Source organism: Hyperoodon ampullatus, assembly GCF_949752795.1.
Source record: "Hyperoodon ampullatus genome assembly, chromosome: 17".
Classification (NCBI taxonomy): Eukaryota; Metazoa; Chordata; class Mammalia; order Artiodactyla; family Ziphiidae; genus Hyperoodon; species Hyperoodon ampullatus.
In genome coordinates this window covers 14,090,439-14,104,327 of record NC_136930.1, presented here as the reverse complement: position 1 = coordinate 14,104,327, position 13,889 = coordinate 14,090,439, and the positions used below count along the sequence as shown (strand labels likewise).

Here is a 13,889-nt window from a genome sequence, read left to right as displayed (position 1 = left end):
TATAAAAGGTACTTCAAAATGGAATGCCCAGGAATTTCTCATTTATGTAATTCCTATTCAAGGAGTGAATATCTGTACCTGGAAGAGGAAAAACAAACTCAGTCATGCTCACCCAACATGAATGGTTCTCTATCTTGCCTGCTCATAGGAATCACCCAAGAGCTTGAAAAAAAAAAACAAAACCACTGCCACCTGGGTCCCATCCTCAGAGATTCTGATTTAATGTGTCTGGGTTGGGATTCGAACATGGGCATTTCCAAAGCCGCCTAAGTGATTCTAATGTGAGGTCATGGTTGAGAACTGCTACCCAAGATGCTGTGAGCGCTTCAGGGTAGCAAATGCCATTTACAGTTTCAAAGAGAAAAATCTACTGTCTTATATTTTTGCAGAGGCAGCATGTTCTGGGGAAGAAAAGATTGAACATGAAGTGAAGAGATGCAGGTTTTTGACACTGGGTTTGTGGCTTAAGTTTTCTGGATCTAAATTTCCTTATTAGGAAAAGAATATTATTCGACTAGAAGATTTCTAAGCCTCCTTCCAACTTTGACATTCTCAGATTCCAGGTCTGTGGTTTGTAACTTTGTTAAAAAATATAGATGCCTTGGCATCACCTGCAGACATGTTCATCTGACTGGTCTGCAGCGAGGCTGTACATCAGTATTTGTGAAAGCTCCCCAGGTGATTCTAATGGGCAGACAGAACTGAGCATCACTGATCTATGTTCTCTGTTGAGCCAAAGTCTTCAGACAGAAGTCGAGTTTGTACACGAGTGGGTGCATGTGTGTGTGTGTGTGTGTGTGTGTGTGTATGTATGTGTAGTGTATACATAAATACGCTTGGGGGTGCAACGCCAGCTGAGAGGGTGGTGGGAATTCACATTCAGCCTCATATTAATTCAGGAACATGGAAGTAATGCCAACACATATGTCCCTGCTGTCTTAATTAGTCCCTGCTGGTTGTTTTGTTCATGTGGTGGAGAAGTGAGGCCAACTGTCTGGGATCCTGGCCCATTTTAACTGCCTGTTGGCTTCATAGGAGTGAAAACAACAGGTAAGATGGCCTGGAACAATAGTAACACCCAACATCCAAGACTTGCACATGCTTTACAGATCATCTAGCGCTTTACATATATGATATCACTTCCTCCTCCAAAGACAGAGATCAAGTTTCTTTCTTGAGCTAGAAAACCCAAGACTCAGGAGAAATTAAGCTTTTTGTCCAAGAACATGCAACTGAAAGCTAGTGGACGTCAATATTCTAACCCAAACCTTTGAACTTCACATTCTTCTTTCCTATTTACTCCACTTCCTGCATCCATGTTGACCCCAAAGCATCCTTCAGTGACCAGGCACAGGGGTTGGGTGAGGGGCGGTGCACTGTTTCTTTGGGGATGAGGAGTGAAGGGAATGGGGCTAACGGTGCTGATTTTTCCTCTACACCACATAGAGGGTCAAACCAAAAACAAGATGGTGCTGCCTTTGAAGGAAGGCAGTTCACTTTGGTTAGAGGAAGAGAAGCAGGACACAAGTCATGTGTGAAACCCATGTCAGGGGAAGGAAACCCAAGCAAGTTAGCTCTAGCCTTAGCTGTCGCCTTGTTCCTGAACAATCTCATTATTCTGGACTTTTTTTCTTTTCTTCTAAAAGTCAGTGATATTGTAACTAAAAAGATAATCTTCAAAGTGGAGCCAGATTAAAGAGCAAAAGGCCAACATATAAAGATTTATAGAATACAGCTATGTCAGGTTAGACCTACAGATTTAATAACTACCTTGAAGAGGCTCAAAATTTTCTCAGTTCTCAGATTCTAAAGCTATGGTTTGAGCACCACCTATAGAAAGAAATCACCATTGGGAAGAGTCTAATTCTCTGCTCCATTAATTCAGGCACTTCTCAAAGAGATTGCTCTTTGAGAAGTTCTCATATATGTATGTGATAGGATCCAAATTCAGACTGATTAACATAGAAATAAAGCAGCAGAGGAAAATTCCAGGGAGCCAAATATTATAGCATTTCATGGGGGCAAAACAAGTTTAGAAAACTATTAATATAAAAAAGCAAAGTGAAGTTTTTAACATAGTTGGCATTCAGCACACAAGTGAAGAGCTTGCGCCAATAATCTAGTTTATCCTGCATGTGCCCTTGAGGACATACATTAAAATTTCAGTGCAAGCAATTTGGACAGGTTTGCAAAAACTGTATACTGAAAGGTAGGCCATGTATCTTCTTCTCAAAGGGTTATAAGTCTCGCCACTTAAAGGGCTGAAATAGTAACAAGATCACCAATGTGCATGAGATATATTTAACACTGAACATTTCCAACTCCTGAATAGGAGTAAAATTAGTCTATTGAGGCTGGCTCATAAAAATCATTTTAGAGCTACAAAACAATTCTGAGATTTTAATCATAATAATACTTAGAGCTTCCATAAGAAGGATTTGAAGACTTCAAATTGTAATATAATGAATAGGTCTAAGCTTCTCCACTAAGCACTTGAAAACTGACTTACCAGAGTGCCATGAAGGCCTGGTTTTATCCCTTCCTTCAAGAGCCCTCCCTCCTCACCTTTTCCCACTTCAAAGGGATTCCTGTGTATGAAAAGGCATGAGGAAATTCAGAGCGTATGAGGGTCAAGTAGTTCATTATGAACATCTATTCAATATGCTGGATGCCGTATAAATAGAGTATAATGAGTGAGGCCATTTTCATAATAACGGGGCTATTTATTTCATGTGTCTGATACCTTGGACTGGTGTTGGCTAGTTGTGTGGTTATTTAGAGGTCAGATAAATTTAAAAAAAAAAGACTCACAGAAGAATTGAACTTCTCTTCACCTTGTTAATGAAATTTACCTTGGAAAGCAGCAAGAGGCCGAAGTTTTAGCATCAGAAAACTTACGGATCCCCGGATTGTAAAATGAGAATGTCTATGCCTTCTTCACTCAATGGATGTGAAGATTAAATTGAGCTAATGTGCATAAAACTCTGGGTGCAGTGTCTTGCATAAGACAAATCCTCGATAAATCTTATTTTTCTCTTTCCTCCAATTTTGTTCTAAATTGCTATGACTTCGGCAGAAATTCTGTCCCTCTCATCATGACATAGTGTATTTCTCCCAGCTAGCATAGATTTCCATCAAGAGTGCTTAAAATAACTTGTGTGCCTATGTTCTCACTTTCCTTAAAAACAGATCTGTGTTAATTCATCACACGGTAATTCTTTAGTTCTTATTGGTAATAGTTGGTGTTCTGGGTAGCCCTGAACTCCCTGGTAGTATTTCAATTAATGAAGAGGATTCATTCTAATGAAATATTTGATGTCAGAAATTGTGTGAGCACAGGTAGAAACAATAATCAAACAGAATATGGTTTCCCTCTTCATTCTTCAACCTTGGTCACAGACTCTGTCCGCCTCTCTGGGTTAGATGACATCTGATCTTAGCATGGGGTGACCCAATCTCTTGGGGGTGATTCACTGTCCAGAGGCTCAGCATCTACCCAAGATCTCTTTTTTTTAAATTAATTTTTATTGGAGTATAGTTGCTTTGCAATGTTGTGTTAGATTCTGCTGTGCAGCAAAGTGAGTCAGCTATACGTACACATATATCCCCTCTTTTTTGGATTTCCTTCCCATTTAGGTCACCACAGAGTACTGAGTAGAGTTCCCTGTGCTCTACAGCAGGCTCTCACTAGTTAGCTATTTTATACATAGTCATCTACCCAAGATCTTGATTAAGCTGCCTCTCCACCCTTTCTGATGACCAGTTAGGAGGGGCCCCAGGGACGGAGCTTTCTCCTGAGATAGAACCAGTCTCTGATCTTTCTAACTGGACTATCCATTTCATATGTCTGATATCTTGAATGGATGCTGGCTAATTGGGTGGATATTTGGAAGTCTCTCTCTGAGAGCACCATCTTTTTTAGTTGGAGGAAGCCCAAGCAGTGATGAGGAGGCCCAGCTTGGACCAGTTAGACACTGCTTAGTCATAGGAAAGACGTCACAGTGAGCACTCCATGACGGCTATGGAGAAATTCTTTACACATAAATGTACATTATTTGACATGTTGAAAATATTTTACGTTAGAATTAGAGAAGCATGTGAGTCATGGTGCAGAAAAGCTGTGTCACTCACCTGCCCAGGTTGTTCACAGGCTGTCTGGTACCTGGCCTGCTGGCACAGTTCTTTGACCCTCTCATATTTGGGCAAGTGATTTGACTGCTGGATATTCTTGTTGGATTCTTCCTTCTTACGTAGTAATTTCCTTTGACAGAAAGGGAAAAGCTTCTTCTGTGAGAAGGGATCTGAAATGACCTTCACTGAGACCTGCCTGTTCTTTTTCCTTCCCTGTCACATGACTCCACATTCTCCAGGCAGCAAGAAATTGATATCAAGGGTAAAACCACAGGAACCCCACATTTCACTAGTCCTTTGCAAAAAATTACAAGCTGGGAACTATGAGGACGAGAGGTCAGGGGAGGAAGAGTCATTTCCTCCAAAATCATTCATTTCAAAACTCTGGGCAGAAACGTTTAGCTTTCCAGGCTCAAAGTTCTTTTTTTGGTTAAAAAGCAATGATAGAAATGCTTTTCTCCCGCTCAGTGTAAGTATGGAGGAAAACAAAGACACTGGGCATTATAAATCAAAAGGGCAAACCCAGAAGTGACTCAGGAACAGTTACAATCTCATATATTTGTCTAGTCAAAACTAGTAAAGGCACATAAGGAAAAGAAGGAGAAGGGTGTCAGGCAGAAGATGGGAAAGAAGGTTGAGAAAGCCAACTGACTGGTCCAATTAGGAAGCGAGGTGGAGAAATGCAACTGTCAATCCATAGCCCTGTAAGGGCTGTGGTCCCATCTTTGCAATTCTGATGCAACAATCATTACTCTGCTGGCCAGGGAAGGATGAGTCGCAAGCATTCAGTCTTATGACTAAGTTTATGAAATCTGCATGCTTAGTAAACCAAAATAAGGGGAAAAACATTCCCAGCAGGGAGAGCTGCCCACTAGGACTGGTGCCCAGAAGCACCCCAGGAACCAATCATTACCCTCTTTCCACGAGGAATGTATCACGCCAAATTTTGGCCCTCTTGTTTGTTCGAAACCTGAAAGCAAAATAATAACATTTACTGTTGGCATTTGGACGTTTTTCCAAACGGATCTGTGCTAACAGTTTACTTAAAGCAACACCTCTCACTTCCCGCAGACCAGGACACCAGGACTGCATCTCCATTAATACGTTCTTCACAAACAGCCAAGAAAGTCTCAGCTCTGGGTGAGCCTCAGGTGCAAAGGGTATTTTGCCTCTACTTCTGCCAGCTGCTGCCCAGCTCTGGGAGCCAATGTGCTCAGGGCTGGCTCAGGGGAAGAAAACTGACGCACCTGTTACCTGGCTTTTCCTGGTCCAGGAGTTTGAGGACAGACTTGCCATCTATGTCAGGAGGTGCGTCGAGCCCAGCAATGTCCAGGATGGTAGGGGCCAGGTCAATGTTTAGAACAATCTGTGGGACTCTGCAAAGGGACAGATGGTCACGCCCCAGACCCAGCACCAGTGCAGGGTGCCGCCAGGGCTGTTTTCTCCATCCCAGGACTCCCTGGCCTTCACTGCTTCTCAGCCTCTCATCTGGTCCCCAAGGGATGGTGGCTGCATCTGGGAGGTGCCTGAGTGGTCAGCAACCACGGCCGAGAGAAAGATGAACTGGCTGTCACAGGGCTGGAGAGATGCCTGCACCCCTCAACTCTGGCCACACTGCCAGACACACTGTGGCCTGATATTTGGTTTTTGTAAGCTGTGTATTTTCTTCTGAAACCCGATAGTCCACCACTCCTCTGTTGAACTAGGGCTTCGAAATCAACCTTCTGAAAAAGGACACAAGGTTTTTATACTTGAATTCAATCCACGCTACCTAGTCTTGCAAACATAAAGCCTTCTCACTCTAGATCTGATGCTTCCCCAGGGGTTTCCAATGATCTGGAGAGACAGGATGACATTCTCCAAAGAAGCCCTTCTTACTGCCAACCCGTCCTCCCCAGGATGCAGTGGAATGCAGCAGCGGACGAGTCTCGTAGATGAGACTCAGAATATCTGGGATCTGGGCCCCAAGGTTGCCACCTCCACGATCGGGGACTCTGAGAGAGGCACGTACCCTGTCTGTGGAGCGTCTTCATTGTGAAATCAGGGGTCCAGGCTGGATGGTCTTTAAGGATCATTCCAGCTTTTGAATTCTACTTGCACTCTTTTCTTTCACTTTTTCCATAATTGTTTCATGTATATGATCTCATTTTACACAAAACATTTTTTTAATGATTAAAAACACATTTATTTAAGTGGCTGAGTTGCCTCCATTTGAATATTGTCTATTGCTTCCATAATAATATCAGAAGTTTTTCACAGATGCTTTTTAACAGGCAGCACCTGCTATATCTCTGCTAACAGTTACACAAGACATTTTGATCCGTACGGCATATGAAACCCATTTTACGATGGGAATATCTAGATACAAAGGCATGCAGAGACTTGTTTAAGGTGACAGAAAGGGAATTCCAGTCCTTCAGCCTTCTTTTCTTAAAATTTATTTAAACTTTATTTAAAGTTCTTAAAATTTAATTTTCTTTAAAAAATTCTTTAGTAATAATTAAAAAATAAAAAACAAGGGTTTCCCTGGTGGCGCACTGGTTGAGAGTCCTCCTGCCGATGCAGGGGACATGGGTTCGTGCCCCGGTCCGGGAAGATCCCACATGCCGCAGAGAGGCTAGGCCCGTGAGCCGTGGCCGCTGAGCCTGTGCGTCCTGAGCCTGTGCTCTGCAACGGGAGAGGTCACAACAGTGGGAGGCCCGCGTACCGCAAAAAATAAATAAATAAATAAATAAAAAATAAAAAATAAAAAAAACAAGAGGAAGGACTGGTTATTATTATTATTTTTTGCGGTACGCGGGGCTCTTACTGTTGTGGCCTCTCCCGTTCAGAGCACAGGCTCCGGACGCGAAGGCTCAGTGGCCCAGCCGCTCTGCGGCATGTGGGATCTTCCCAGACCGGGGCACGAACCCGTGTCCCCTGCATCAGCAGGCGGACTCTCAACCACTGTGCCACCAGGGAAGCCCCAGGACTGGTTATTTTTAAAAAAAGATTCAATGAAGGTAAGGATGATGTTCCTAAAGATCACATTCTGTGTCTGTGCACGCGGCCTCATGCATTCTGGTAAATTTGAGAGAATTAAGCACTGATACAATTATTTTTCCTTTCTCTTGAAAGAGTATATTTTAGTTAATTTAACATGAGGCAGAAGTGGGGGAGGGGTGGAGCAGGGAGGAGGTTTTTGTCTTCTGAATTACCAACCTACATGCACCCTTTTTGTTTAGATGAAAGGAAACCAGAGCCTGAGATTGGTAATTGAATTATCTCAGACGTACACGAGCTATGACAGCTGAATGTTGGAAACAGAGAAATACGTACATCGATCCTGGTTCTACACTTGGACCACGAATAAAGAAAGGCACACGGATATCAAAGTCATATGGCATGGATTTCCCCTTGACCAGTCCAAACTGCCCAATATGGTAACCGTGGTCAGCCGTGTAGATGATGTAAGTGTTCTCCAGCTCCCCCGTTTCCACAAGCATATTATACAGCTGAAACACAGCACAGACACCAGTCAGAAGCAATTGTGATGGCGTAAGATGACAACAGTGCTGCCATGATTTCACCCAAACCTTTTTTCCATTATTTTTAGAAGGCAAGAGTTGCTTTAATAAGGCCGACAAACATGTACATTACCCACATCTTCCAGTTGCCTGCAATCCTGGAGGGAAAAAGTCTAATAACACAGTTGATTTTGTATAATATGTAACTTCTGTGAGTCTGGTACGTTCTATTTAAAGGTTTTGTTTGCCTATTTGGGAAAAAAAAACCCCACAAAACAACCTCCACCACCAAACTTTAAGGTTTTACCTTGAAAAATCCATTTAAAAGCAAATTTGACTATCATCACTCATATCTAGTTATCAAGGGTTAAAAACAGGCTACTTCTGAGCCTGATCCAGCTAGATCCAGCCTTCAGGCATGTCTTGTTTGGCTTATGTTTTAAAATTCAGGAAATTTCAAATAAAATTTTTGTATTTCTGGCTTCTTTTAGAAGTCAGAGGACTTGATACTGGATCCACATTCTTACACAACAAAAATTAGCTGAAGTTGAGTAGTTGCTCCTTGCTTTAGATGGGGGCACTTAGTTTCAAGTTCACCACAAGCCCCACCATTCCCTATTGCCTTATACTGGATCTGATTTAGCTATTTACATTATTTGCTTAATTCCTGAAGGTATTTGTGGCTATAGCCCTTGATTTATGATGTCTTGATTTGCATCTCCTCTTTGCTACGGGCTCCACAAGAACCAAGCATGGAGAGGTAATAGAAAGGGGACGAGACAAGGAAGCAATGATAAATTAACTGAATACACACACACTCTCTCTCTTAAAATGAAAAACAACAACAACAACTACAAAAACAGGATTGGCAAGAATGGGTCTACATAAGGGGAGCTGGACCAAAACCTGTCACTGAGGCAAGTTCGTGTGCTTACCCTTTCCACAGAATCATCCACTGACATCAAAGTCTGAAGCCGTTTGCGATGAAGAACGTTTGTAAATTCCATGTGGATGGGCAGCATGGGTCCCGTGTACTGCATTATCCAGTGTTTGTCCATATTTGGTGCATAGTTATAACTAGGAGTTCTGCAAATATCCAGAAAGGAGTCTTACTATATATGCTTTTTAGCCATTTAGAGACATATCTCGTTAAAGGCCGTGAAATAACAATTTAGGAAAGATAATTTAGACACTGCTAAAGTATTTTTTTCTCCCATACATCTCTCTGCGTTTATATAGAGATCTGAAGTCTGCACCACCCCAAACAGCACAAGTCCTCTGAAGGTATATGGATTCAAACTTATAAGACCAAGACTGGCAGCTAAAAATCGAATTAGTGCAAGATCCTTTGGGTCCTTTGACTAAAATGTGTAAAAACACGTCAACATGATTGTGGTCACATTACAAATCTACAGATAAAACTCAGTAATGTAGAAGGGAATGTTCTCATGCTGATATTAACTCGAAAAGTCTTATTGCTAATTAGGTTATGAAATATAGTCACTAATATGTTATGTGCAATGATGAGGAATCAAAATTTCAATACATTTTCTTCTCTTGAATTTACTAGGGTATTTTATGGATTACTTACATATCTAGTCTCTATGAATTTTTCTCATTCCTAACCCTGTATATAGATACCATTAATTTAATTGGATTTGCTGGAATTATAACCAAGTCTACGGCAATATACATGCTTACCAATAGAGCTATTCATTATAGACAAATCAGTATAGGTGCAGGGCATAATTTTTTGTTAACTATAGGGAAGTGGGTTCTGTTGTTCTAGGACAGGTGGTTCAAGCCTATATTTAATCTATTGCAGAGATCCAAGAGGTGTCCATACTTTCCTTTGGGGCCGCACAAAGCACATCACCTTCTCTTTGAAGTATTCCCCAACTCCCCGGACCATTAGATGCTGCTACCTCACACTCCCAAAGAACATATCCATGCTAGAACAATTCTCACAATGAGAAATGTTTGTTTTTCATTTGACCTCTCCGCCAGACTATAATGTACTTGAACCTTTTCCTTAGCTGATAAGCATATAAGCGTTGTTTAATATTAAAAACTTAGTGAGTATTTACCACGTGTCAGGTATCGTGCTAAGTGTTTTATTCACATCGACTCATTTAATTAGCTCAGCTCTTCTGGGATATAGGTTTATCATTCCTACTTTACAGCCGAGAAAACTAAGGCTTCGCAAAGATAAATAACTTTCTCAGGTTAATAAAATTAGCGGGTAATAGAACCAGGACTTGGTTCCAAAGCCCATTCGCTTTAAAAAAATGAAAAGAAAGTAGAATGAGGGGGGTTTCCTGCATCTGAGATTCCTCTTCATATGAACCACAACTGTGCAAATAGCCCATCTCACAGAATAAGCAACAGTCTATGGTTGATCGAGAAATGTGATTACCAGTCTCTGTTCTGGGGAGGATCCTATCAGTGAAAGATGGTGGATAATGACGACTGAAGGTGACCCAGTGGCATCATTTATTATAAAACTGGAGAAACAATCAGTCACTGTGAGCCTGGTGAGTCCAGAAGCCTCGACCGTGTTCCAGTGGTTCCGTCATGGGGGGAATTTCGCATGGGGGAACTTGGAGTTTCTGAGATGCATGATTGTACACAGGGGCGTTTCCATGAACACAGGGCTCTATAAATGCCACCTGTGACTATCCATTTTCTTCTGCCAGTGGATTTGCAGCGCCTCTCTTTTAATATTTGAAAATGCTGTTTTGGTACCATTGGTCTTGCTGGTGTAAAAAGTTACCCCGATGATCTGTAAGGATGCGGGTTAACCAGCAGAAATGCCACAGCTCAAATGCCAATATAACACAGAGCACAGGAGACACTGTCCCTAACAGTGTACAAGTTACACTCAGAAGTGTAAGTTAACTCCCCTTTAAGGAGACAGATTTGTAGGGTGGGAAAAGCATTTGCAGCTCGATTTGCTCACCTGTAAATGGGGATAAGAGCATCTCTAATAAAAAGTTGTTTTGAGGAACAACAAATCTGCCTGTCTATCTATCTATCTATCTATCTATCTATCTATCTATCTATTACCTATCTCTATCTATCTGTCATCCATCTCTATCCCCTCTATCTATATTTATCTCTATCTATCTATCTATCTATCTATCTATCTATCATCTATCACTTTAAAGTGCCCAGAACAGAAGATGTACCTGAGTTTCCGACATGAGCCAAAAAAAAAAAATGTATTCTATATAAGGATATGGGTTGAAAAAGATCTCATGGCATTAAAAAACACACTTTCAGATATCACTTGCCATTCTTTGTAAGAGAAACTTTCAACAATAACTTCCGTCTCCTTACCAAGTAGACACCTCAGGAGCCAAATGGTCCCATTTTTGGCCTGAAAGCATTCTTCATATCTAAAGTTGCACCATGGGCCAAATCAGACTCTTGTATCTCAGGGGCCTGGGCAGTAGGAAGGGACTTAAGCCCATGTTTCTTATTCTTCACACAGTGCGTCGCCTTACAAACAGGATTAGATTAAGAGACAGAAGAGGAGGTGGAGAGAGGGGGCTTCTAAATTCCGGCGCAAAGAGATTTTCACCCATGGGGGTAGTTTGAGGTCCGAGAAAGAGAGCAAGTTGGTCATGAAAGGTCCCTCACCACTTACTGATACGTGCCCTGAAAAACAATATGGCCATAAAAGATTACATGGGGTTTCTTCATAATACCTCACCCTCTTCTCTAACTGCCCTTGATGTTGGTTTGCCTTAATTTTAAAATAAATCTAGTCGATTTTTTTTAAACCACAAAAACTCAACACACAAAAAAATTACAATAGGGAACCGGAAGGCAGGCTCACAGCGGGCCAATCATGTCCTCCACCGTTTACCTTCAAGTGCTTGGCAGGGTTCCATCCACCTCGCTTTGAGGGCCAGGGAAGGTTGCAGCAAATTACAAGCCTCAGATTGGACTCCCGGATTTACAGAATGACCTATGTTCAATCTGGCTTATATTAAAAGGGAGAGTTCAGGTCCGCTGTCAAAGCTGTCCTTCCCCCATCCCCTGTTTTTCTTAACTTCTGGATGTGGGAGATGACCACGCCCCCACCCCCCGCCCTGCTCTGGGGATGAGATTCCAGGTGGGATCTCAGCAGCGGGGAAGGGGGGATAAGCATTTGCCTTTTAAAGGAAGACAGGCTGCCACTGCTTCCCACAGAACAGCAGCTGTTCAGGGACCTGCAGGTGGAAGGTTGGGGGTCGCTGGGACTGACAGTGTTGTTGAAAAGTGATCTTTTGCCAAAGACCTGTGGTTGCCTCCTGCTGGGGTTTGCCAAATTCCTGGAAGATGCAGCCTTCTGCACCCCAGGGATAATGAAGGCTTGCCGCCCTAAGAATTGACTTACAATTATTCAGACAGAGCCTGGAGCTGTTGGCCGGCACACGAGCCACAGAGGAGCAAGTAACTGTTTGAGGGAACAGTGGAAAACCACACATCCAATTGTTCCCGAATGTTTTGGAATCAGACCTGAAGTCTCATCCCAGTCCTGTTATTTACTAGTGTGTGATCTAGAGCAACTTTTTTCTCTAGACCTCTGTTTCCTCATCTCTATAACGGGAGCAAGGAGTTCAAAGAGTTCTCGTGAGGCTTCAAAGAGGTGTCAGTGACTCCAGAGGACACATGCTGTGACCACATCATACCCACACTTACAGGTAGCTGGGAGAGAGCTTATCACATCACAGCTCACCTGCTGGCTGTGGCAGCCCGGAGAAGGCAGGGCATCTTACTCCCACTTTACAAATGAGATAGTAAAGCGTATGGAGGTGGCCCTGAAAGAACATGCTGGGACCCCTGTCCCCTCCATGATGTAACACTGAACTGCCGTCCCCAACAAGCACCTCAAAATCCCCATCATTAAAAGCACTGACCCATACATTTCTTCCTATAAAAAGTAAGTCCTGAAATCATTAGCCTTCATCCTGATTTAAAATATTAGCTGCGGGCTTCCCTGGTGGCGCAGTGGTTAAGAATCCGCCTGCCAATGCAGGGGACACGGGTTCGAGCCCTGGTCCGGGAAGATCCCACATGCCACAGAGCAACTAAGCCCGTGTGCCACAACTACTGAGCCTGCGCTCTAGCGCCCGCGAGCTACAACTACTGAGCCCGCGTGCTACAACTACTGAAGCCCACACGCCTAGAGCCTGTGCTCCACAACAAGAGAAGCCACCACGATGAGTAACCCGTGCACTGCAACGAAGAGTAGCCCCCGCTCGCCGCAACTAGAGAAAGCCCACGGGCAGCAACGAAGACCAAATGCAGCCAAAAATAAATACATAAAAAATAAATAAAATAAAATATTAGCTGCTTCTGTTTCCCATTCAGACGCCTCCCACCAGCTGCTGTGTGTCTATGTTTGTTGCAAATACAGAATCAAGTCTGACCCTCCAGGGCACACTGGAGGCATCCTCAAAAAGGTAGATAACACTGGCTGTTTGCTTGAAAATGGACAGGACAAAGGACCCATTTGTCGTTTTTGAGTTTCTGTTGCTTTCTTTTAAAAAAAACCTCAAAAAACGAAAATCTGTCAGAGTTACAGTCACTTGTGCCTGGTCTGTTGTTTGTTCAGATACATGTTTGGCCCACACCTGTGCTCTCCAGACCTCCTACCTTTCAGGAAGGCACCTGTAACCCTCAACAGATTATTCCAATACTTAAACACGTGAGCTTTGCCCAGCAAGGCTTCCCTGCACATTGCTTTTCTCTAGTCATTGTTTGTCTGGAGTTATTGCTCAGTGTACGAGCTCGCAGATCGCTCAGACTACTGGCCTTGTACGTTCAACCTTTGCCATCCATGCCAATTCTCCCCGGGCTTTGGTTTTCTTGCTAGTATTGCTTATTGACATAACAGGGATAAGAATTCTGAAAATCAGTCATGTCCCCTTTCTATTTGATGGGTGGTTGTTTAGAGAGAATAATTCTTACTAGCACAGAAATAGTTTCAAGAAATGCATGTGTCATATATTAAACCCATTTGCAGGGAGATGCAAAGAACTTAGCAGTTCATTTGTACCACTGATGGTCTTTGCTGTCACCCCAGAGAAAATAAACATATTTCGAGCGTTTTGTATTTGAACATGTGTTTTCTTCATTTGCTATTTAGTCTCATACGACAACAAAAATCCTAACTCTTAATACCCTTATTGGTAGCAGGATCATCATTCACTGAGAAATAGGTCTCGATTCCCAGAATAAGTTAGTTGTACAGATTTAAGA

At 42.6% G+C, this 13,889-nt stretch overlaps 1 protein-coding gene across 5 annotated transcripts in view; it reads right to left on the bottom strand.

Moving 5' to 3' along the window:
* Positions 1-13,889, bottom strand: part of SULF1 (sulfatase 1) — a gene marked incomplete at both ends in the record, with an annotated part of 81,962 nt that overhangs the window by 35,705 nt on the left and 32,368 nt on the right. For 3 of the 5 annotated variants that reach the window (XM_079722474.1, XM_079722473.1, XM_079722477.1), the window contains 5 exons: positions 4,132-4,261; positions 5,045-5,101; positions 5,379-5,507; positions 7,450-7,625; positions 8,573-8,723. In XM_079722474.1, the coding sequence (XP_079578600.1) occupies positions 4,132-4,261; positions 5,045-5,101; positions 5,379-5,507; positions 7,450-7,625; positions 8,573-8,723 (643 nt within the window). The remainder of the gene's footprint in view (positions 1-4,131; positions 4,262-5,044; positions 5,102-5,378; positions 5,508-7,449; positions 7,626-8,572; positions 8,724-13,889) is intronic. The other 2 variants (XM_079722475.1, XM_079722476.1) reach the window with 2 other exon arrangements.